Consider the following 25,445-nt stretch of genomic DNA (forward strand, 5'->3'; position numbering starts at 1 on the left):
CTACCCCTCGCCCTCACCCTACCTAGGCTTCGCCCTCGCCCTCCCCCTACCTACCCCTCGCCCTCACCCTACCTAGGCCTCGCCCTCGCCCTCTCCCTACCTAGACCTCGCCCCCTACCTACCCCCTACCTACTTCTCGCCCTCACCCTACATGGGCCTCGCCCTCCCCCTACCTACCCCTCGCCCTCACCCTACATGGGCCTCGCCCCCTAACTACCCCTCGCCCTCGCCCTCCCCTACATAGACCTCGCCCCCTACCTACCCCTCGCCCTCACCCTACATGGGCCTCGCCCCCTCGCCCTCGCCCTCCCCTACCTACCCCTCACCCTCACCCTACATGGGCCTCGCCCCCTACCTACCCCCTGCCTAGGCCTCGCCCTCCCTCTACCTATGCCTCGCCCCCCTACCTACCCCTCGCCCTCACCCTCACCCTACCTAGGCCTCGCCCCCTACCTACTACCTACCCAGCCCTCGGCTTTCAAGCATTCACCTGGTTGCCATCCTGTTGGTGTTAATGCTTTTCGTTTTGCCATCACGATGGAGCTTAACCTTATTTGCGGTGTTACTCCACCTTATGGTCATCCCTCTTTTCGAGAAGAGTGTTATGCAGAAAGTGTTGCAAGGTTCATTTGCAAGCATGGACCAGGTCATTTTCCTCTCACTATGGTTATGGAATATAAAGATGTGTTGGATCCAACCGAGCATATTTCTTTACTGTGGAGCCTCATTCTGTTTAGCCAATTGGGATTCTTGGACTATGCAATCATACTGGGTTCCTGCCTATTCAAAGGCTTAATTGCAAGTAGTCGGTGTTTTTTACTCCACTTTTTGATGCATGTAAGGTCATGGTTAGGCCTAGCACCTGCTTCACAAAAGATGTACGGATGCAGTACCTAGTGGTTTTCTTTCACAGTTTTTCAGTATTCCTCTCACCGAGACGGTGAGCGGTCTTGTGGCGGGCAACCTGTAGCAGGCTACAGTGTCACTTTCACAGGACACACAGTTAGTACAGTTGGTTTGGTCTAGTTCACACTGGACGGACTCTCTGGGCTGGGCAGTGACACGTAGCAGGGATACGGACGTTGGTCTAGTGGACATCATGGCCAGGTCACCACTCTCAGTTTGGAGAGAGACGTAGATGGCTGACATTTATGAGCCGTTGGTGGCTCTTTATTGTGGCACATATGAGTAGTAGCTGTTGGGTCATGTTTATCATCTTGTACGTCGTCGTCCAAAGTAATGAGTTTATACACACAGCACGTCTTCACCATCCAGGCACATCTGAGCCTCGACACCCCCATTGTACCTCTGAGTCCTGGGCTTGAGCTGAGTGTGCTGCCACACCAAAGTCTGTATCGGTTGTTTGAGATAGTCGAGTCATATGTTCTGGTGTGCTGTTATGTCTCTGTGAGCTCAGTTATTATCTATTGTTCCTTTGTTTTCAGTTTGTTTTGAGTGAGATTTGTAACGCACATTGCACTGAGGAGCACCCACTGTAGAGAGCACAACCCACTATCCGCGCTACAAGGACATCACTTCTTGCACTACACTGTACATGAGATGGAAAGCTTGCACAAAATAGCTCTGGTACCTTCAACAATCCACCATGCGGATGAAAAATGCAGCCCCCACGTTTATTTCAATGCTTCTCTCTCTCTCAAGGTGGAAAATGCCCAAAATGTGCCAAGTGGCACTCATGCATAGTTTTCCCGTTTTGTACCTTCCGGTCTAAAAATATCTCAACCGGGTGCTCAGTTGACTTTGCAGCAGAGTAATAAAATGTTCCCCTTGTCATTCTGAAGCTAATGACGCGAACAGATTTCATGGCCCAAAATAGCAGTTCCCTAAATTTTAGGAGATGCTTCCATTGGACTCTCACTGGTCATCTAACCATCTTTCACCACTGGGACCACGTCCAAAAATGCAATGAAGCCCAGTTCACGAGTGATTTTCTCTTGGTGACCCCAGCTTGTCATTGTGCCTCTATGGAGTTAATTTCCTAGTATCCACCAACTTATTAAGTGTGGCGAGGAGACCTAGATGACTTTGAATTGAGCCTAGACACCCTTTTACTACTCGAAGTCCAGTGCAGCCCAACTTCTCATCTGCGGGTGAAACTACTGTTTCACAGTGGCCATGCAATGGTTGACCATTTGCAACTTCAAAAAGAGGGTCTCAAAAATTAAACGAAAATCATCGGAAAGAAACCAACAACTAAGGTTAGCAGTTGCCACGTCCTCGTGATATTAGCCAGTTGAGGAGACCCAACAGGTCAGTTGCTTCAGAGCCTGAGGATATGTGTGCAGTTCCTATTGACTTTTACCGTGATCTGCTGTCAGCTGAACCTCAATGAGAGCGTCAGGATGCATGCAGAGAGCATGTTTGGGCGCAGATGCCTAATCTTGTTACTGAGGAGATGAGGCAAAGATGAGAGCTTCCTCTCCAGCTAGAGGAGCTCCATGAGGCCCTCAGAGCACTCCCGGAGTAGCTGTCCAAATGGTTTGACTCCCAGCTTCTTTCTAGAGTACTAGGACTTGCTTGGTTCGGATCTTTGCAGCACATATCAGTACATTTTGCACACTGGAGAGATGCCGAACAGCATGAGTGAGGGCCTGATCTACCTTATACCCAAGAAGGGAGGCTCCTTGGATGAGATTCAGCATTCGACAGCGGCGACCCATGACCATTCTCAACTCAGCCTACAAAGTTTTAGCCAAGGCTGTGTGTTTGAGGATTCAGCCGCTACTTGAAAGCATTATACATGAGACACAGACAGATTTTGTCAAGGAGCGTAGTATCCTTGAAAACATTTTCACTTTTTGGGAGGCGTCTGGACTCTACCCTCACGCGTCTCCGAGGAGAGGACCTTGTGATTCTCCTTCTCGATTTTGAGAAGGCTTACGACAGAGTTCACTAGGATTTTTTGGAGGGCACTTTACGCAGAATGAGGTTCTCACATGCTTGGATCAAAGGTGTGTCAGTTCTCTACAGGCGTGCGCACAATCAAGTGCTCTTGGAAAGAGGAAGAGGGGAACGCTTCATGCTCACACGTTCGGTTAGACAAGATTGCCCTCTTGCCCCCTTCCTCTTTTCTATGCTAGGCGATGAGCAGATTTTGGCTTCACAGGAGGTATGCTTGTGTGGTTTAGAGCTCCCTATTAGGGGAGACGAGCTACTTGACGTTGAGTTCGCTGACGACTCGGCCTTGCACCTAGAGGGCCAGAATACCACTCTACACAGATGTGAGCACGCTCTTGAGGTAATTTGTTGTACTTCAGGAGCACTGATCAACTGAAGAAAGATAGTGGCATTCCAGGTTGGCACTGCTCCTACGCCTGATTGGTCGCCGGGTGAGAGCTTGAGGTGGATTCCCCCACCGACTCCAATAGGTTATTTGGGTTGTCAGGTTGGCTTGGACTTGTCCCCTGAGCAACAGACTGCTTCTCTCCTCCTGTCCATTAGGAGGAAACTGCTGCACTAGACTTCCGCACGGCTCTCTTTGGCAGGCAGAGTTGTAGTGGCCAACCAGTATTGTTGGCTACTATGTGGTACATCACGTCTTGCTGGATCTTTTCGAGCTCCTATATTAGCCAGCAAGAGAAGTGGATCAGGAACTTTCTGTGGTCAGGGCACGACACCCAGCTAGCCCGAGCCAAAGTGGCCTAGCAGGTCATAACCTTACCATGTTCTCAGGGGGGGGTCATTGGGAAGTTTGTGGTCAAAGAACTACTTCCAGAGAGGAGCCCTCGAAGGAGTTGTTGCTTCATCGGCTTTGAGCTCGAGTTCCACATGCGGAGGCCCTTGGAGCCCATCCATCGGGTGGATTTTTATAGAGATGCGCACAGTTGGCCTGAGCGGGACGTTGGAGGACAGATTTCTTGCGAGCCCTTGAGGAGTGGCCTAGAGCAGCATTAGCCCACTTGCATGGAGCAGCGCTTGAGGCAGCCTCTTGTTTGGAACCCCATGGTTAGCACTCAACGAGGCCACCTGGTTGGTAGTAGGTCTCATGTTTCTTGGGGTCCCATGGCAGAGGGTCCAGCCCGCACTCTAGGCGACTGGCTTCAGTTTTCAGGCTTGTCCGAGGAGGCTCAGAGCATCCAGCTACAAGGCATGAGGGGGTACAGAGCATGTGTCAAGATATTACAGGGGCTTTACCAACTGAGTAGTTCACCCCTTTAGAGGCAGCAACTCCCAGGTGGATGGGGGCCTTCACGCGACTGGAGGTCCTCATTGCAGTTCAAGCTTGCTCGGAGTCACTACCCCACATGTTCTTTGAGGTTCAGGGAGAGGGTCGGCTTCATAGAGTGTCAATAGAGGCTCCACACGTTGCAGAGTGTTGCTTTCACAGAATACGAGTTGTAGGCATCTCTAGGAGGACATGTGTCATAAATCCAAACCCACCAGATCTTGACCCTTGAGACAAGCCACAGGAAGCTTTGGGCTTGGGAGAGCTGCCCTCTGGCACGAGTAAAGTGGGACCCGAGAGAGTGGTTCTGGAAAGATCCCTTCTCTTCAATCGGTCACCTTGGGACCCCCTTCTTTCAGTACACAGTTCAGCTGGGGCGTCACATACCTGCAACACAGAGAGAGGCTCGTCCTGCTGCAACACTTCATTGGCAGAAGAGGGTCTCACATCTAAGTTCTTGTCAGGAGCAGTTGTGGGACTCAAGACAGCCGAGGATAGTTACTATGTTCCAGTGGCTAGTTGCACACAGAGCTACAGAAGTTGGGAGTTGGCTAGTACACCAAGAGGATATGTGGGTGTACTTTAAGGTATTGAAGGATTCTAAAACGATCCATACTAACCAATACTCAAAATTATCTTCGCAATGTTGTGGACCATTCCAAATTATCGAGAAGATTAATGATGTCTCCCTCAAACTGGATCTACCATCCTACATTATTGTCCATCCTATGTTCCACGTTAGCTGCTTGAAGGAGCCGTTGGGATACGATGAACAAGTGCTTAATTTTGAGGAAGTTCCAAGTTTACAGTATACCACTCGTTACATTCCACTTCAACCAAAACTGGTTCTTGATCAAAGGGCCAAGCGGTCTCGAAAGGCTTCTTACCCCGAGTATTTGATTAAGTGGAAGCATCACCCAAAGTCAAGTGCTACTTGGGAATCAATTAGATCATTGAAGAGTCGTTTCGTCGGTTCTATAACTAAGGAGAGTAATTCAAAAAAAGAGGGAAAGTGTTACATCCCAAGATCTCAGGATGGGCGCTTGGGCTATGTCCCGCAAGGTGTGAATATAGCTATAAATAGGACCCTGGGCTCATTTGTGAGCTATCTTGTGTGATCACCACACTTGGGCTCTAGGCCCTTCATAGCTCTACCCACACACTCATATTGGTGTAGGCTTGGTGGTAATGGGACACCAGCTCTTGTGATAGAGGCTACCCTATTGGCTGCAAGCTCCCAAGCTCGGGGGTGAGCCTGTATTGGCTCCATGGCTAGGAGGAGAGCCTGATGTATACGTATGAAACGTCCTTTTCTTTCTTGTCTCTCTTCTTTTCCCTCTTTCTTTCTGTGTGGGTACAGCTTGTGTCATGTCGTGTGCAAGATGGATCCAGTGAGGGACAAACACTAGCTCTCTCATCCTCTCATCTTCTAACACCTGTAGACCTGTGTCTACCCCTTGAACATTTGTCTGCTCTCTATGCTCTGGACAGTCGGCTCTTCATGTACATCAACGTGCACATCGAAAGGGCAACATCCGATAGGTACATGAAAGCAACTAAGTTGCGCATAGGTCTTGCTCTACCACAAACAAAGCGATGTCCTGGAAGCCCAATAAAGAAGAGTCTATGAAGAATGTCACCTCCATGTATCGTAGAAAGAGACATGAAAAAAAGATGATTCTTCACAACAAGAATAAGTCATTAAGTGGAAGTGTATGCACCATCAGATTGTGCTCCACCCTCACCCAAACCGACACTAGACTACTATCAATCTCATAAACTATCAATCTCTGAAATATGCGGATAAAACTTGGTCATAATCTTTGAAAACTGACTATGACAACTAAACCCTTGCCCAAACTAGCAAGATCCAACCCATGTCTCTATCTGTACAAATAACAATAAGCTCTGCTGAAGTCAAGGCCCAAAGGATTCCGTGCAAGAACAGAACTAGCCTGGTCTGATGTCTCAAGCTGAACCCTACAGCAACCTCTCCCCCACTAATATACAATCAAATGAAAACCTCCTTTTGGGCGACAGCAACACCCTTGGTAGCCTTGATTGATTTCAAAGGGAGGTACTTCTTGCAACAATCATCATAGATGTCTTGTGAAATATTCAAGCATGGAACAGAATCCCCTCTCAACGAGTTGACAATTAAGAGGGTGACACTTAAGATCTTCGTCATTGAGCAATATTTGCAATGCCACCAGCAAATGTGGGCTTTGTTCTTCACCATCTTGTAGTAGCTACAGTGCTTGTCAAAAGCAGAGGAGGCAGAAATTTCATATACCTGAGAGGAGATAAGAGTTATTAATACAAATGAAAATCAAGATAAGAGTGTGCGACCATGGTAACTGAATGGCCACAGGGAACCTTGAGAGCTTCAGAGAGATGGATTGAACGGAGAAAATATCGAAATGGAGAGGCTAGAGCTTGAGAGATGAAAGTGGAGTGTGGAATGATGGAGAAAAATTGGACGAGAGAGAGAGATGAAAGGCTCAAGCACTTGAATGTGCATTGGAATACTTGAGAGCAAACTTGCAATTAAGAGCTTGAGACTTTGGGACAGATCCTTGAGGCTTGAGGGTAAAATTGCCCCGCCCCCCCCAAAAGAGCTCCCAAACGGCCACAAACAGGCAAGTTTGCCTCCAAAAGTCACTTTTTAAATGATCAAATGGGACTGGACTAAACAGACCGACCAGACAGGACGAAGGGCTTTTCTACTGGATGTGGACAACCCTAACCACAATTCTCCACATAGAGAAAAGCATACTACTGGTCACTTTGAGATTCCATGTACATCCAATGGAGGACTAGCATGGGTGCATAGGAAGTTAACAACATTTTCAAGAACTCAAATGTGAGATTAAATAAGCAGACTTTAACAAATTTTAACTTAGCCTTGTCAAGCATAGTAGTGCATAATAAAGAGGACACAAGATAGTTATGAACTGGCACAATTTCCCTTCCTGCTCGATTGCCTAGTTCCTCAGTTGGTTCTGGCTCCAAAAATCCGTCCCTCAATCATTGCCTCTCTTCCTCTCTTTATGTTTGTTCATATCAATTCATGTATATATGAGCGATTGATCTAGCAATGTTTCTGTGATTGTTGCCAACTGGTACTGAGAATGTTGCACACACATAGATTAATCTAAAATCTCCCCTACATAAACATTGATCTAAAAATCTTTAAAAAGACCAGCATGTTTAGGAGGTCACGCTTCATTTATGGGTTGTTGAGCATTTGTCTGTGTTAAAGTCTCATCTTGACGACGTGAAGATTGGTCACACAATCATAGTGGCACAATCTCTTCATGTTGTCCAATCTCTTGTTGACCACATAAAACGCAAAAACTACAACTGAGATGGTATCCCATGACCTGCTGCTACTACGAAATCATATTTGACATAAACCTTTCAAATCGTAAGTGTTTTTCACGTTAGATCCAAGCATTTCAGGCATAAACAAGAGAAACTACCTGTTTGGAGTCCCCACAGCAATATTGACATAATCTTGCAATGCTTTGACCTACAGCAAATGAATGTGCTCAAAAAAACCAAATAATCATACCGAAGCAACAGTTTCTTGAACATACAATGCCACATAAAGATCATTGGGCTTCGCTCATAAAAACTAGTGCTACAAAGAGCAAAACTACAAATAGCTGCAACTTAATATGGATAAATAATGACACAAAGGCTTAATAGATCTTTATTCATTTCCTTTCACCTCGTCTTCCTTAAATAATTATTTTTTTAAGAGCTACACAGACATAGAGAGGATTTCTGAAACGAACAAAGAGGGAGGATCTCCCAATTACACGGACCACCTTGGATAGACAAACCACCCGACCATAGCCACCATCCGGCAGCTTCCCCACAGTGGGGCCAACAACCAAGAACGTAGGCATGCACTTGTAAGACCGAGCGTTCCTTACAACCCAGTCTCGCCTCTTCAAGGTGACCTACCGAGTCACGAGCCAGTTCTTGTCTTCATTGCATCTTCCACTGCCACCTTTGACACATCATTCTCTTGGAGGACTTCAATGCCCGAACGGGCAACCATCAGGCAATCTTCTATAATACCTCAGAAGAGATGTTGAGAGAGCTGGATTGTGGACACCATGGACATGGGGTTGGACAGACGCTCACAGGATACCGAATGTACAAAGTATGGGAGATACTTGCTAGATATGGGCACGGCCCATGGGTTAGCCATACTAAATGGCTTACAAAGATTCCCAACGGCCATCGGGTTTACTTGCTTCCCACATCGTCACGAGGGTAGCACAGTGGATTATATTATGGCCACGCCAAGCTTTCTTTCCCATATTGAGGAATTCATAGTTGGACCCCGGCCCATTGGGGTAGCAGTGGACCATGCCCTTTTGACACTGGACATCTCCTTCTAGTTCACCACAGCTCAAGGACACAAGCAGGAGGTCCTACAAGATATCCTTTCACTTCGGAGACGGACTTTGTTTACATGGATGGGATTTATAGACGCTTATGCACGGAGGATCCAGGGCGACCTTTGGAGGAGCTCACCCATATTCTGACAGAGACTTTACGCGATGCGGCTAGGAAGGCTTATCCACATACACAGCCCGAGCATAGAGGCCTTTATGGGACTATGCCCCAAAACAATTGGTATGATGAGGAGTGCAAAGATTTGAGAGCCCGACTACAAAGAGAGGTTTCTCTAGGAGTCATCACTCATAGACAGTCGCGTATTGCCTTCCGGCGTTTAGTACGTCGAAAGAAGAGGACCTTTCTGGCTAGCCTTGAGCAGGAGTTATACTAACTATTTTTAAATCAGGATTCGACTGAGGCTTGTTGGCAGCTTTTTCACGAATCCTCTCCCGCTCTAGCTATTACTTCTCCGGAGGTGTGGGGCCGATATGTAGCATCCTTATATACAGCGTCAGGGTAGCCACCTCTACCAGATCCACTAGAGCCATGCCCACATGCATATGTCCTTTTTAAAGCAGAGATAATAAGAAGACCCATTGACAGGATGAAGCATGGGAGAGCTCATGATCATGAGGGATTAGTGGCCGAGCATTTTATTCATGCCAGAGATATGCTTGTAGAGCTTCTAGCTATGATGTTCAATCGAGCTATGTGTGAGCGTTTGCCTGAGACTTGAAGTTTGTCTACTATCGTGCCTATCCTAAAGGCAGAAGATCCTATGGAGCCTCAGAACTACCGTACTATTATGATCAGTTACACATTAGCACAGTTATGCGCATCCATTCTCGAGCAAGAATTGAGCAAATGGACAGAGAGACAGGGTAAACGAGCAACAGGGCGGGCACGTTTCAGAAGGGGTTTCTCTACTCTTGATCACATCCTGACTCTACGAGCAAGGCAAGTAACATGGGAAACAGATATATTGTAGCTTTGTGGACTTCCACAAAGCTTTTGATACAATACCGAGAACTAGACTGATGCGGCGAACTGCAAGTCATGGGGGTATTCACAGAGCTCATTTGAAGGATTATGACTTTATACAGATCAGTTGCGGGCAAGTATGCACTCCCGAGGGGATTTCTACCCTAGTTCACTCCACTATTGGAGTGAAGAAGGGGTGCCCGCTATCTCCTATTTTGTTTGGTATGTATCTAGATGAGGCTTTTGATTACATTACGAGACTAGGGGACATAGGAGCACAGCTAGCAAGGACATGGATCCCACTTTCGTTTTATGTTGATGATATTGTGATGATTTCTGACTCCCAGAGGGAATGCAGAGCCATTTGGATGCCTTACATGTGATTGCAATAATGTAACAAGGAACGGGCGGAAAACAGCCCAAACGTTCCGAAACGACGTTCCAGGCGAGTCCCGTTCTTGAAACGAAATCGGGAACGGAACGTCGTTCCGAAACGAGGTGTAACTGGAACGGTGTCCTAGAATGGGGGGAACATGGCAGAACAGAAGGCGGAACTGAGGAACACAGGGCGGAACGGGAAAAGGTAGGCATTTGAGGGCAAAAAAGTAGGCTTTTGGGGAGAGATTTGGGGCTGTTTGGGGGACATATTTGGTGCAATTTGAGGGCACGTTCGGGGGCAGTTTTGGGGTTGTTTAAGAGTTTATTTGGGACTAAGCTGAATGGAGGTAATTCAAGCCTTACTTTAGTCGACCATTCCGGCCCCGTTCCCATTCCCGTACACATTCCAGCCCCCCCTCCTCCTCCCCCCCCGTTCCCATCCCGTTCCGGACCCTCCCGTTCCCGTTCCCGTTCCCGTCCCCATTCCCGTTCCGGGTAACTATGGTTTGCAAAGGATAGTGGATTGTTTGTCAACCTTGGTAAAACCAAGGCTATAGTGTTCAACACCACACCGCAATGGGTCGGGAGGTCAACTCCCACATTTACCTATGGGTGTAATTATGTCAGACTTTGTAAATAATTAATGTATTTACGAGAAAAGAACTATCTAATTAGTTGTGTGCACATCAGAATAGATCTAGCAGTTTTGGGGCCTCAGGTGTGTCCAAGTTTGGGCCAGAGCACCTCAGGGAGACCCTAGCAGAAAATACCCTGAAGCCCTAGTGATTGGGAAATCGGGTCTTCAATGAAGGGGTAGTAGATAGTAGCCTCAGATTTCAGGCTCAAAAAATTACGCACGCTAATACAAGCAAAGGAATGAGATGGGGTCCTTAGAACAACAGTAACCCTAAGGAACCCTAAGGCCTGATTTATTTTTACAGCCTTAGGATAAGTCAATTAAATTATTTTAAATTTTGTATGTTGGATCAAATGGCCGAACAAGTGCGAACAGGTAATGCCTGAGCAATGCTGGTACGGATTGCGATGGGGAGCAGTTGTGCACTTAATTGCACAATTCATTAATTAGCATAGGACTTTTAAAGTCAAAAGTTGAATGGTTTTTGAAATTATTAAGTGTGCCACTTGACACACTTACTCATGCAATCTCTCTCTCTCACTCCCTCTCTTCTAGCTAGCGCCCCTTCTTCTAGCTAGCTATATGAGAGCAGCCCCTCCCCCTCTTGCCAGGTTGGCAGTGCACTACTACCCCCCTAAGTTGAACATCCTCTACGCAGTGAAGCTCTCCATTCAAGCTTGAGAGCAGCACCTTGTGGTGTATGTGGAGCCTTTGAGCACCCATCACCTAGAACAAGGCCTTTCATGGTTGTAGGCAGCTGTGGGAGAAGTTTCATCGCGTAAAGGAGTAGAAAACTCTCTTTCTCACTCGTCTAGCTGCTGCAAATTCTCTGTTTTCAGCCCCTAATCACCTATATTAGGGTGAATTTCAGCAAAGTCTTAATAGAATCTTATTCCTCTCTACCTACTCTACACATACACAAAGTTTGGAGCGTTTCCATCGCGAAAAGGACCTCCATTTCGCATTGGAACGCGCTAAGGTAACAATTTCTGGTTATGTGCACAAAATTACAGCAAGCGTGTGTGCATGCGTTTTACATGTTTCTTTCGTGGGTTGACTGTAGAAATGATTATGTCCGAAGAGACAGTTAGTGGAAGATAGACTCTCATTTATGAGAGCTTCCGATGAGTTTTGTGGAAGATAGACTCTCGCCTACGAGAGCTTCCCAAAATCTCACAAAAGAGGAAAGATCCTCTCAATAGTCAGAGAGCAGTTCTTCTACTCTCTCAGTCAGAAGTAGAAAAAGGACAAGAAAGAATAGAGGACGGGCTTTTGCCCCGTTCCTGTGCTTGTAAAGATTCTCCCTTAGTAATAAAGATATTCTCTTTATGGGGGGGGACCAACCCATCTTCTGGTCCCCAATGATGTGTCAAGTTTTCTCTCTTTCTCTCCAAAGTCTCTTGAGTATATAAATTGCATTTAACAGTCAGTTTTTGCTTCCGTATTTTTGTGACAGAGGTATCAGAGCAAGGTCATCTCTCTCTTCCTTGAGGGATTGACGACTCTGGACATAAAGATTGCTTGTTGAGGCGACCAGAGAGACAGACTCAGAGGCAGCTTATGGACTATTTCAGGCCACTAGACAGCTAGACAAACAGGTCCTTCAACAGAGTTCGGATCCCACCTCCACTAAAGGTACACTGATTGACCGTGTGATGAACCTACGATTACAAAGGAGGGCATCCTAGCATAGATGGAGATTTCAGAGTAGGATTCAGATTATTTTGGCGCACATCGAGGAGATCCGCATCGACCGATGCTAGATTTACTCTGAGCTCGAGGATTATCCCTTTTTTAGTAGCTTAAGTTTCTTGCATCTCTCATTATTTTGTACCTTTGTATTGACTAGAGAGTTAGATCTTTGGATAGTTTCCTACACCGTTAAAATTTTCTTCTTCTCGTTTCTCTCTCTCTCTCTCTCTCTCTCTCTCTCTCTCTCTCTCTCTCTCTCTCTCTCTCTCTCTCTCTCTCTCTCTCTCTCTCTCTCTCTCTCTCTCTCTCTCTCTCTCTCTCTCTCTCTCTATACAATATTGCAAAGACCAATCCGCCAGTTCATGGGATTTCCTCCCCTGATTACTCCTTATATTGTACCCTCTCCACTTTACAGTTTGACCCCTTGTAGAGACCAATCCACCAGATCATGGGATTTCCTCCCCCCGCTACTCCTTATATTGTACCCTCTCCTTTTTACACTTCAATCCCTTGTATTGAAGCCTCCTATCACTATTTTGATGCTCACGATGTCACCAAGAGGTGTATCCTTCTTTAAATATGTATTAAATATTTATATTTCTTTTATTTTTGCTTGTTTTCCCCCAAAAAACTTGAAAAGGTGCAAGAGGACATTGCATGGCCGGTGTGAAACAGCTGCAACTAAATGGGTTTCATGCATCAAGAATCTAGGTCGGTCGGTTGGTGACTCATTGGACTTGGCATACATGTCAACCAAGGCGCTTCCGACATAGGTGTGTGTCACAAAGTGACGGCGTGGCAAGTCCAACTTATAAGTGTTCCAACTTATGGGGTCCTGGCCGATGGAGCCCAGGGTATACTAGAAATTTAAAAGGACATCAATATGCTGACGTGGCAACGTTATACAAATTTTCGTAAATTGTTGCCGATTGCTCACGTGGCACAGTGTACAAATTTTCACGATTTGTGGCAGCAACTTTTGGTGCAAGGCTCTGAGCCTAGATGCTTTTCGACTAATTGCTTTTCACGTAACTCCTTTTAGAAGGCCATGGGCCTTTCCAGGGCCTCTCTCTCCCAAGATTGGCTTGGGAGCACTGCAGAGAGGAGGACCCTCAGACGTTGTACTTTACCAAGCATTAATATAAAAGAAATATTAAAAGGGGCCCCAAACTTTTGGGGCTAACCTCTCTGGGTGCAGAACTTCGCCGTGCCATGTCGTCTCTCTCACTTTTGTTCAAGTCTGTTAAGTTGTTTTCAATTTCTCTCACATGTGTTACATCGGATTCTCGGCTTGGGGTGTCCAAGTCTATTAGAGTGGTATCAGAGCTCGGTCGATTCTTCCTTCTACGGAGAATCCGATCCGTTTTATCACGACACACATGTATTCGGTTGACGAATCCCGTCGGGAGGAAACTATTGCACCTGACCACTCAGGTTCAGGTGAAAACACGGAAGATTCAAATGGATGAAGACCACCTTTAGTTATTCGGAGGGACATTATGGGCCACTTCCGCCCACAGAGTATGAACAAATGGAGATGCAACGTCAACAGCAAGTTGATGCCTTTGCCCAGCAAATGCTCCATTATTCAAAAGATCCCGAGTATGGTAAATTTTTTATCAAGCACTTGATTGACGAAATGCATTCCCAATGGTGTACGGCCATCAATTCACCTATAAAGTCAGCCTTGAAGGAAACACCTACGTTGGTCACACCTTCTCAAAGGATGTACTCAGAGGATAAATTTGATCAAGCAGTAGAAACGCGATTCAATCGACTCCCGAAGACCAAGAAGCAGTTGAGGAGACAAAGTCGAGCAGCCTACTTGGGTCAGAAATCTACTTTTGAGAATGCACAAAAGACAAAGAAGTGTGTGCACTTTGAGGGTATTTCGAGTTCATCCTCATCCTCTTCTGACAGCTCAGACAAATCCTCCTTTGATTTTAGAGGGGAGGACAAAAAGAACAAGAAAAGAAGTAAGACTCACATGCACAGGAAAAGCAAGAAGAAGGCAAAGACCGCACATCCCACCGGAGATCTCGGAAGTATTCTGACAGTTCGGATGAGGACTCATCTTCCTCAGATGATTCAAACTCCGATGAGCAGATGTTTTATACCAAGAGGAAGCATTTTTATAGAGCCAACCAATATGATTTTCTCGAGGATACGGGCAAGAAGCCGAAAGATTTCAAAGAGGGAGGGCAAGCATTGAAATTTGATACTTTTTCGGGCTTTCGAGATACCCATAAGGCCCTCGCTTTCATCCCATAGTTCGACATAGCCTACTCCGAAGGACATTACTCAGAGCACTCAAGGTCAGGAGCGCAATATCTTATCTTAAGGGAAACGCGCAAACATGGTGGTCTACCCTAGTGTTACGAAGGAAAACACCGACGAATTGGCTACAGTTCAAGCGGATTTTTACCTCTTCTTGGCTCACTCAAGAGTATGAACGTGACCTGATCACCGCTTGGAATCATCTGCGGATGGCCAAGGAAGATGCAGTGGACATTTGCTGCCAGAGATTTTGGATACTTTTCTACCGGCCTCTTCTTTCAAAATGGTCACCTTTAAGCAGCATATTGAGTGATTTTGTTATGGTCTACCAAAAGAGATACGGGACTACTGTTTGTTGCAAAAGGCTAAGTTCATACAACCACTGATGGGGCATGCCAAACAAAGGTTTGCAATGCATGCGGTACTCTTACGTATCCCACTGATCAGCTCTTGACAGCAAAGGCAAGACCGAATTCGAACAATGGTAACCAAAGAAGAAGAAAGCTTCAGAAAAAGAAAACTTTAGGCCCTCTGATGTCAGCAGTCTTCTCTAAGAGTGAGGCAGAGCACAGACACCATCTGTTTACAGGCCGTCAGGATACTGTGGCAACATTGATTGATAGTAAATGGGAAAAAGAGCGAGTTTTTCTTGCCAAAGATACACTTCTTGGGACACATCCTCTCAGCGAAAGGTGTCAAGATGGACCCGGCCAAAGTTGAGACCATTCGTGATTGGCCAGATTTGAAAAATGTTCATGGAGTTTGAAGCTTTCTAGGTTTGTGCTATTATTATCGACGGTTCATTTGAAAGTTTGCAAAGATAGCTTCTCCATTGCATGCGTTGACTCTCAAAAGGTTTCCTTTTACTTGGTGACTGTCGGAAATTCCAGCCTTTCAGACTCTCAAGATATAAGTTCACAACGGGTCGAGTGTTGGCCTTTCCAGACTTTCAAAAGCCCTTTGAGGTTTATTGTGATGCTTATGGTCGCAGTTTGGGAGCATTCTTGCTGCAAGAGGGCCATGTTATAGCTTACGAGAGTAGGATGTTTTCACGTCCTCAACGGGTTGCACAGATTTATGAGAGAGCTTTTGGCAGTAATTCATGCTCTTACACAGTGGCGACATTTTCTACTCGGAGCTGACTTTATTGTGTTCACCGACCATCAGAGCTTATGCTACTTTCTATCTCACAAGCAGCATTCGAGAAAGTAGATGCGGTGGGCTAATATCCTATCACAATTTCACTTCCAGATTGTCCATGTGCAGAGACAGAAGAATTTAGTGGCAGACGCGTTGTCTCGCAAGCCATTGGTTCTAGCTATTTCGACGATTCATCATAGAAGGTTCGAGGATATGGTAGATCAATATGATCCTGATTTTGTTCACATCTTTTACCGGAAACAGAGTGGGGAGATAGTTCCAAGCTATTCCATACGGGAAGGTTATCTGATGCGGAAAACATTGTTGTGTGTTACACAGCCTTTGAGGGAAAAGGTTATGATAAAGTGCCACTGTTCACCTTTTTCGGGTTACCGCCGCATTTATACCACCTTGAAATGTGTCGAGCATTACTCTCAAAAAGGATGTGGACGAGTTTGTGGGCAATTGTTTAGTATGCCAAAAGGTCAAGTTTGACAAGCGTAAGGCACCAAGTCTTTTATAACCTTTACCATAACCTTCTCGACCATGGGAAAGCATAGCTATGGAATTTATTTTTTATCTACCCAAGACTCAGAGTGGTCATGATGGCATTTGGATAGTCATTGACAAATTCGGTAAGCAAGCTCACTTCATTCCGGTAAAGAAGACACTTGAGCCCAATCATTTGGCAAAACTGTTTGTCTCACAGATTCTCCGATTACATGGTGTGCCTGAGTCTATGTTTCGGACAAAGATCCCCAATTCACTACTTTGCTTTGGAGGGCCATCTGAGAGAACATTGGCACATGGTTGCCATTCTCGTCCTCATTCCACCCACATACAGACGGGCAATCTGAGATAGATAATTCATTGCTTTTGGATTTGTTTAAGTCTTATATTTCGGATCAAAAGACTCAATGGGAAAAGTATTTTCCCTTGGTGGAGTTTGCCTACAACAACACAATTTATTCGTCGACGGGAAGGCACCATTTGAGCTTATCGAGAGTGCTAAGAAGGTTCCACCTTTTCTAAGCACCAAAGATAAGATTTTTGAAGTAGATCGGTACACAAGCGATCTGGACACTGCCTTTGCCAAGGTGCGCAAGGCTCTTGAGAAGTCCCAAGCACAGCATAAGAAGGCAGCACACAAGCATCGACGCGACTTGCAGCTGAAGGAGAATGATTGGGTGCTTTTAAGGTTTGAGAAGGCATGCCTAAGGAAACGAAAGGGTAAGGAGCAGCTTTTATGTATAATTATACGAACATACATATAAAACAAAATCTGTGTTTCGCTTTCTTTGAGCTCCAAAATGAAACATTTTAGAAACCTCGAAACCCCAAAACGCACGAAACCCCAAAACGTTTCATGTCACACTCTTTTGTACATAGAGAGGCTCACGTTGAACCTTGGAAAAACCAAGATCATGATCTTCCATACTTCCTAGGTAGTCAAAAGTGCGCGAGTCTTTATGGATGCACATGGACAAGTAGAGGTGGTGGAGATTTATGTATACTTAGGAGTCACCTCTGCCACAACACTCGTGCACTTTACCGTTACAAAGGCAGCTACAGACAAACCCACCAGGGATATGCGGCTTTGGCCATGCTAGAGAGGAGATGTCATCGGGTGCACTTTCAGAAGCCCCACACCAAGGGGTGGCTCTTCAACACTTCGGTTACCCCAGTTTTGATGTATGCTGCAACACTATGGGCCCCTTGACTATCAACCGTCTCATGGACTAGATTGAGAGACCATAGATATGTATGATATCACGCTTGTTCAGCAAGAAGCACTCAGTACCACACAAAATTATTAAAGCACAATTAACCACTCCACCCATGCTAGTCGAGGCTATTTTCCAAACTTTGCCTCATTCAGACAATTAGATAGATGCCATCAGATAGACTCACACACAGAGCCTTCAAGGTATCAAGACAAATTTGAAATTCAAGCGAGGAGGAGTCTTGGTACTAGCAAGTGAGAGAGTGGTTTGGAGCACATGGACTAGACATGGATAGATTACCAATTTGCCACCCTTCCAATATGACAACGACTCACACAGTGAAAGAAACACAATACTAAGACAGGATCTATGGCACCCTACATCAGAGAGACATGGATCGCCCCTAAGATGAAGTATTATAGTGAGCACTTCTCAAGCATTCTAGATGTGAGGTTCACCCCGCTACATGGACACATACATGCCACATAGCTTACGAGTGGCAATTGGTCAGCTCCGACTATCATCAATTCACGAGACACCCCAAATATGTCAACTACACAGAAGAAAAATCCATGAAGACCATTTTTAGGCAATGGAAGGACTTAGTCGGGCATTTAAGCCCACAAGTCAAGGCCATAGTTAGGAAGGTGAAATCTCCTAAAGAGTCAAAGCATTTAATACAATAACCGTAACCAGCGTCACATGAAAACACATTTTGTCCCTATCAAATGAAACGAAACACAAAACGCTCGAAACATTTCGAAACAAACTCAAAACAAGGGGACAAAACGCATTTCTCAAGAAAAGGTCTAAATTTCAAAATTCCAAATTAGCCATAAAATGTATGATCTGCAACATATTTTACCACTCGTATGACCATGTATATAAGATGTATTCACCTACTAGACTCCTAAATATTAGGTTTTCTATAACCTCTAGAAACATGTGTTTTGTAATGTGTTTCGTCCTGGCATCTTCAAAATGAAACAAAACGAAACACCTTGAAATGGCGAAACGATGAAACACACGAAACATTTCTTGTTACGCTAACGTCCTAGTCTGCAACATCAATACTAGGGAATTGCAATACAAATTCTCTCAAGTGCATGGGTGGATTGCCTACTTTTACATGGATGGCAGGAAAAATAAACCCATGTGTGTCCTACATAGGGGATGGAAGCTATAGAGACATCAACCCTGCAAAAGCTTTCATTTGGAGCCATGCAAGGATACTAGGAGGACCATTTTCCATCTTTTGGCTCTACTTTTGGGGGCATGGAGTACTTATTGAAGGCAACTCCTTACACCATCTTACACCTATGGAAGCACAAGAGAACTACAAGGAGGGTGTCACGAGGACGTGGCAACTGCTAACCTTAGTTGTTGGTTTCTTTCCAATGATTTTTGTTTAATTTTTGAGACCCTCTTTTTGAAGTTGCAAATGGTCATACATTGTATGGCCAATGTGAACGGTAGTTTCACCCACAGACGAGATGTTGGTCGGCACTGGAACTCGTAAAGTAAAAGGATGTCTAGGCTCAGTTCATGATCATGTAGGTACCCCCGTCACACTTAACAAGTTGGTGGATACTAGGAAGTGAACTCAATAAAGGCATAAAGTCAAGGTGGGATCACTAACAAAAAGTATTCGACAGTTGGGCCACATTGCACTTTTGGATGCGGTCCAAATGAGGATAGATAGTCAGATGACCAGTGGGAGCCCAACGGAAGTATCTCCTAAAAATTAGGGAACTGCTATTTTGGGCCGTGAAATGTCAGTACCTTCGGTATGACCAGGGGAACATTTTATTACGCTGCTACAAAGTCAACTGATGCACTAGTTGAGAGATTTTTAAGCGAGAAGACCAATGCGGGAAAATTGCATGCATGAGTGCCAAGTGGCACTTTTTGGTCAATTTACCAAGTTTGGGAGAACAGAACCCGTAACTGACTTTTTGGAGCAGTTTTGAAGGCTAATAACTATGATTTTCAGTCATTTCTCTCCATTTTTTATCTTCCCATGACTTCACCTTGGACCAAGGAGCTCTTTTTCAGCATTGGAAGGCATCAGATTCGTGTTTACAGGGCTGTTTTGCTACGTTTTCAGCGATACAAAGGTTTTGGCAACCATGGAAATCTTCTCCTTTTGCATCTATTTGTTCACAGATGCATTACAGGTCAAGGGCAGAAGAGGGGGCACTCGATTTATGCTTGGGGGTTGCTTCATTGAGAACCTGTCAGGTTAAAAGCTATGGAGTGCTTTCTTTCCCTCTCATGTACAGTGTGATGCTAGGAGTTATGACCTGCACACTACACACTGTGCTCTCTCTCCCCTACATGCAGTTATGTGATGCCCCTCTAGTGGGCTTTTCATTTGACCAATGTACAGTCATGTGTGTTCATGCGCGATTGCCGAGGCAAGAGTCTCTTGCACAGGTATTGGATTAGCTAGCGGCTAATCCCCCGCAGGTACAGGTGAATTCGGAGAGGTTTCACGCCAAAAATCTCGTCCGATTCAAAGGGCAAGTAGCCCTACATGTGCGGGAGCTCGAGGTCTTGCTAGAGATGTGACCGGCACACGAAACGGAGCCCAAAACAAGGAATTACATATTTTTGCAGGTTTAGGGTTTCGGCCCTAAACGGACCCTAATACCCCCAGGAGGTTTGGGGACGCGAGGGGACCGTCGTACAGGTGATCTGGCACATTTTCGGGGCAAAAAACAGAGAATTCAGCGTGCTGCAGTTCTTGCCAAGTTTTGCAAAGTGCCCGTATGCGTCGGGAAAGTCATCTGTTGCGTGGGGATACTGACTGTGAAGAGTCCTAGTACAGTTATGCTGCCGAAATCGGGCCAGAACAGGTGTTTCTTAGCCTAGATTGTGCGGGGCAGCTCATAGGAGATCACAAATTTTATTCCCTCTGTTAAAGAATAAAGAAATACCGAAAGGGGCGCCAATTTTGGGGCCTACAGGTTGTCAGCGTCTACTCGGAGCATTCTAGCTTCCGAGCCGTGTGTGTACTGGTGTTAATCCCCGTTACAGGTTACCTTTGCAAAGTACTCTGTGTGTGTCTAAAGTAAAGAATTTCGGGTGAAAGCCAACGCTTACCACCCCACCACGGGCCGGTTTCAGAGGGTGGCAAGAGTGAGGCTTGACACTTTCATGACCCTCAGGATGAGCAGAGGGTCTTGGCTTTCATCTAGTGGTCCGATGCACCCCTTTAGGGGGGCAATTTTACAGAAGCTTCCAAGGTTTGTGCAGCCTCAAGGTTTGCACAGCCTTTTCTTTTCTGAAAGGGAATTCTCCACAGTGGTGATCTGCATTCTTGCTTCAAGGTTAAGCACTAAGCACTTGACTAGAATACAAACAATTATGGAAGGCTTGACACTTTTCATGGTCCTCTGGATGAGCAGAGGGCCTTGGCTTTCATCCAGTAGTTCGATGCAGCCTTTTCAGGGGGAAATTTAACAAAAGCTTCTAAGATTTTTCCAGCCTTAAGGTTCGTTCAGCCTCTTCTTTTCTTAAGAGGAATGCTCAACAGTGGCGGTCTGCATTCTTGGTTCAAGGCCAAGCACCAAGCATTGGGCTAGAATTCTAACAATCGTTGCCTCTCTTTGGCTTACTTCCTACTTTGAGGCCAATATTCTCTCAACATGAGACCAGCCACTCTTTGAGGAAGACGACACCTTGCAGGACTATAACCAAAAGTATGAAATTCTTAGTTCCTTGTGACTCCTTCAAGATTGATTGCTTTAAATGAGCGATTTAAGTACTGTTGCGGGCTTGCTCAGGTGCTGAAACATTTTTGTATATAGCCCATGCAGCCAATATTCAGCAGATGATGGCCCATGCTCATCCTCCCACAGGGAAAATGACCTAGAAGAGAAAATTCAGTAAAGGCCCTAGGAATGTTGAAGAGAATTTGGAGTATCTCAAACAAGGTAAAAGCTCCCAATGATATGGAGAGGCAAGGCATAAGTCATCTGAAAGCCCTACTCGTGATAATGGGATAAAGCAGAGAGATCCAAAGCCGCAAAGGAACATAAAGCAAAAGAACAGCAAGAGTGCAACTGGTCTAGTTCTACATATGATTGAGGTGCATCCAAAAGATGAGTTCTCAAAATTATCAAGAACTTGAGGAAAGATCAGGGCCCAGGAGGCCCTGATAATTTTTACCAATAGAGCAAAGGCAAACTTTATATCTCTAGAGATTGCAGCCACGTTGGGTGTGAAGCCTCAAGAGACCAGGCCACAATTGGATGCTACTCTTGCAGTTCCTGGCCATGAGATGGGGGTTACCTCTCTCATAGGCAAGCCTAGGGGTGCATATTTAGCAATATGTTGGTGGGAAGATTTCTGTATCATACCCCTAGAAGGCTGTGAATCGTGATGTATTGCTTGGGACGCCTTGGTATGTAATGCTAGACTCTTGAGCCAGACGGCTGCATTTTCTATACACGCAAAAAATCTTGCTTTGGATGTGAAACTTAAAGAAGAACTTGTCCCTATTGTATCTGCTTCAGCAGTTTCTAAATTAATATGCAGACATATGCCTTCATTATTAACTTTTGTCAAAGAGGGAGGTTTCTACACTAAGTTTACTAACCTCTCACCATTGGATAAGGATCCAGTAGGATTGTTGCAGAAATACTCGAGTGTTTTTCATAACAACTACCTAGAGAACTCCCTCCACAAAGACTTGAAGACCATATCATTGACTTGATTCCAAGCAGTTGCTCACCCAGCAAACCTCCTTACAGAGTGAGCACTCCCCAGCATGGGCAAGGGCCTATATAGGGCATGGTTGGGCCCTTCTGTTCCCCAATTTTGCTTGTGCGGAACAATGGGTCTTGAAGATTGTGCATTGATTATAGAGCCTTCAACAAGATAACCATCAAGAATCAGTTTCCCATTTCAGTACGATAGAATATCCTTGAGAGGTTGCAGGGATCCACATGTTTCAATAGGATACATCTCAAGAGTGGCTACCATCAAATTCGAATAGCACCTGTAGATGTCCATAAAACAGCTTTGGGAACAAATTTTGGACTCTATGAGTTACTTGTGATGCCAAAGGGCACCATAAATGCATTAGGCACCATAACAGGATGATAAACATGATATTTTAAAGGATACAAAAAGCTTGTAAGTACCTTCTTTGATGATATCATTGTCTTTTTTTTACAGTTGGACTACAAGGAGATCCCGAAGCCCTTCCCACCCTCTTCACCGAAAAAAGGTGAGAGTGGGAAAGGTGTATGTGGGCAAAAGAGTAAGTGCGGGTGTTATGTATGAAAAAGAGTGGGGGGAGGAGTGGCTAACTTAAAAGAGACTATGACTTAAAGTGAATGATAAAAATGAAGGGTTACAATGACCATATTTACAAAAACAAACACTAATAAATGTATACAAAAACTTCTTTGAGGACCCTACCTGCTCTTCGACCTTGATGTGTTTTGCAAATAACTTTGCAGGCTTACATGCTTTTGTGAGACTCCTCAATCCCCTAAAAAACACACATGCCCTGTAAGTTGAAACTTGAAAGTTCATTGGTGCATCAAAGTCCTAACTAATTGTAGCAACACATTCCAAAAGAAAAGAATTTTCTTAATCCACAAGATTGAAAACAAGATATCGATGGATCACAAATTGTAGCCCCAAATTCATACTCACAGTATAGCGCAGAGCAACACTAGGCGAGATAGCTGTATGGATAAAAGATCGTATAGATATGCACTCCCAAGCTTCAAATATTTACAAAGGTAGGACATACTCTAGAGTGGGTGTGGAAGCTTATACACTTCTTGCACATGTGCCAAACAATGCATTGCCTTCAAAAGAACACTAATGCACTCACTTGCACCACATTCAATGCATACTAACAAACCATTAGACATACCAACATAAATACAAAAGTTAGACACGCTTAGTCATATAAATGCCAAAGTGATTGGCAATCAGCACACACAAAAAGTGAACCAGTAAGTGACCTTTCAGGCAGTAATATAGTGCAACAATACCACAAACTAGCTGAAAACAGAAAACTTGGGCTCAAGGAGAACAGTAGAGACAAGACACGGTGGAGTAGAGTTCCTCAATCTGAGATATTGGCCCTTCCAACAGGCACCCTTTGCACTACTGCTTCTTTTATTATTCCAAGATGTCAGTACAAATGTTAGCAATGTAGGTACATGCCACGTCATCTGTCTGCAAATCGCAGTGCATTTCAAGGGGCCAGTTTGCTACTACTTCCAATTAGCTTTTCCCTGGACCCTCATCCAATCAATAGTGAGATGTCACCATTTTAGTGGCCATCAACTCCTAGTTCCAATTAGTTTCTCCAATCAATAGTGACATGTCACCACTTTGTGACATACGAGCCCTCCTTCCCCCTTGCAAAGAATAGTAATCGTCAAAACCAAGATTCAATAGACATTGACTTCATGCAGACATGCCATTGACCACACAAGCCATTACATTCAATAGGCATGCACTGGCACAAAGCCTAATCCACACTAGATTTCGGACACAATCATCGATCACATTTACATCTTGGTCCTCATCGGACTCCAGATGCGACTATCTAGCCCAAGGTAGTTCGATGCATAGATACTTACGGTACAGTGTAGTACAATATGCTGAATGGTACGCTCTTCAAGAAAAGGTACACAACGCATGACAAGGCTTCCTATTTTAAGTAACCTTGACATATATAGAAGTTAGAAACTCAAAGCACGACAAGACTTACTTTGTTAAGTAACCTTGACATATATAGAAGTTAGAAACTCAAAGAACTAAAGAGAATATACACTATAGTTCCAACCAGTTGATTCTCATTCCAATCTAAACATCTAAATGTGCTTCCCCTTAACAAACATCGTATCATTGGGAAATTGTGCACACTATATTATGAAGCCCATAAACTGTTTGTCGCAATGTGTGCATACAAGGATTTTATGTTGGCACTCAGGAATATGTGCTTTCTTGTCATTTTACCTTGATCTTGGCCCTTTCATGTCCCTCTTGGAATGATAAGGTCGTTATGGGCGCTTATATTTGTGGTCCAATGATCCTTCATAAATCATAACAAGGGATACCTTAGGACTCATATTGAGCAAAAGATGAAATGTACATGATGTACAGTGTACACACAAGTACTCGAAAAACACGACTCATAGTACGAATACCGGACAAACCTTGATCTAGACATCACATCCACACCTCACCAACCTCTATATAAATTTCCCGATGCACTAGAATCATCATCACACCTTACTAGTGAACAAAGCTAAAATGCTACAAACATTCTATTTCACAAACTCAAGCAAAAATATAGTTTGAAAGAGTAAACATCTTCGTTGCAACAATCAATTTCATATGAAATCATACCATATGTGCCTATATAGCAGTCACCACATATGTCCATCTGCTCAATACCCCAAAAATATCAAAGAAATAACAGGTAGACTCTTTTCTCAATCTATGTTAATCTGTGACAAGGGAGTTGGAGTGGCTCTCCGTTTTTGTAGTACGCATTGCACTAGACTCAACGGCTGATTCAGCCTACAGTCTTGGAGAGGTCGTTGCCAATCCAAAAGCCTCAAAGTAAAGCTCTAACAACTACACAGTATTTGCCAAGTCCTCCCCTTCCATCCACTTGGGGTCAAGAGCATGGTAGTTAATTGTCACAAGATAGACTTTATCACTTATATTGAAGCCAATTGAAATAGAGAGAAAGAGGTCCACACAATACTGGGTCCGAGAAGATGGGCTGGTGCCCCCCTTAGAGAGTATCTTTATTACTGGTGAGAAGTCATCATGCAAGCACATGAACCGGAAGTGGGCACTATTCCCACGTTCCGTTCTAGATTTAAGACTCGATGGAGCTCGGAAGCCTTTGCGTCCTAATCTCAAAGAAAAACCCTAATCTTAGAAACCTCTATTCCTTACTCAGAATCCTCAAGAGAGAATGCTCTTAACTCTAGAAAGTCTCGGGGCATGGCATCCCTAGGACTCT

General features: G+C 44.8%; 1 protein-coding gene across 1 annotated transcript in view; it reads right to left on the minus strand.

The window, feature by feature from the left end:
* LOC147459716 (U3 containing 90S pre-ribosomal complex subunit) overlaps positions 1-25,445 on the minus strand; it is an 85,860-nt gene that overhangs the window by 27,076 nt on the left and 33,339 nt on the right. The window contains exons 3-4 of the mRNA XM_086510928.1: positions 22,862-22,934; positions 7,669-7,718 (exon numbers count right to left, since the gene is read on the minus strand). Coding sequence (XP_086367054.1) covers positions 7,669-7,718; positions 22,862-22,934 — 123 coding nt within the window. The remainder of the gene's footprint in view (positions 1-7,668; positions 7,719-22,861; positions 22,935-25,445) is intronic.

The sequence above is a fragment of the Adiantum capillus-veneris genome, chromosome 4 (assembly GCF_014529385.1).
Source record: "Adiantum capillus-veneris isolate H3 chromosome 4, ASM1452938v2, whole genome shotgun sequence".
Taxonomy (NCBI): domain Eukaryota; kingdom Viridiplantae; phylum Streptophyta; class Polypodiopsida; order Polypodiales; family Pteridaceae; genus Adiantum; species Adiantum capillus-veneris.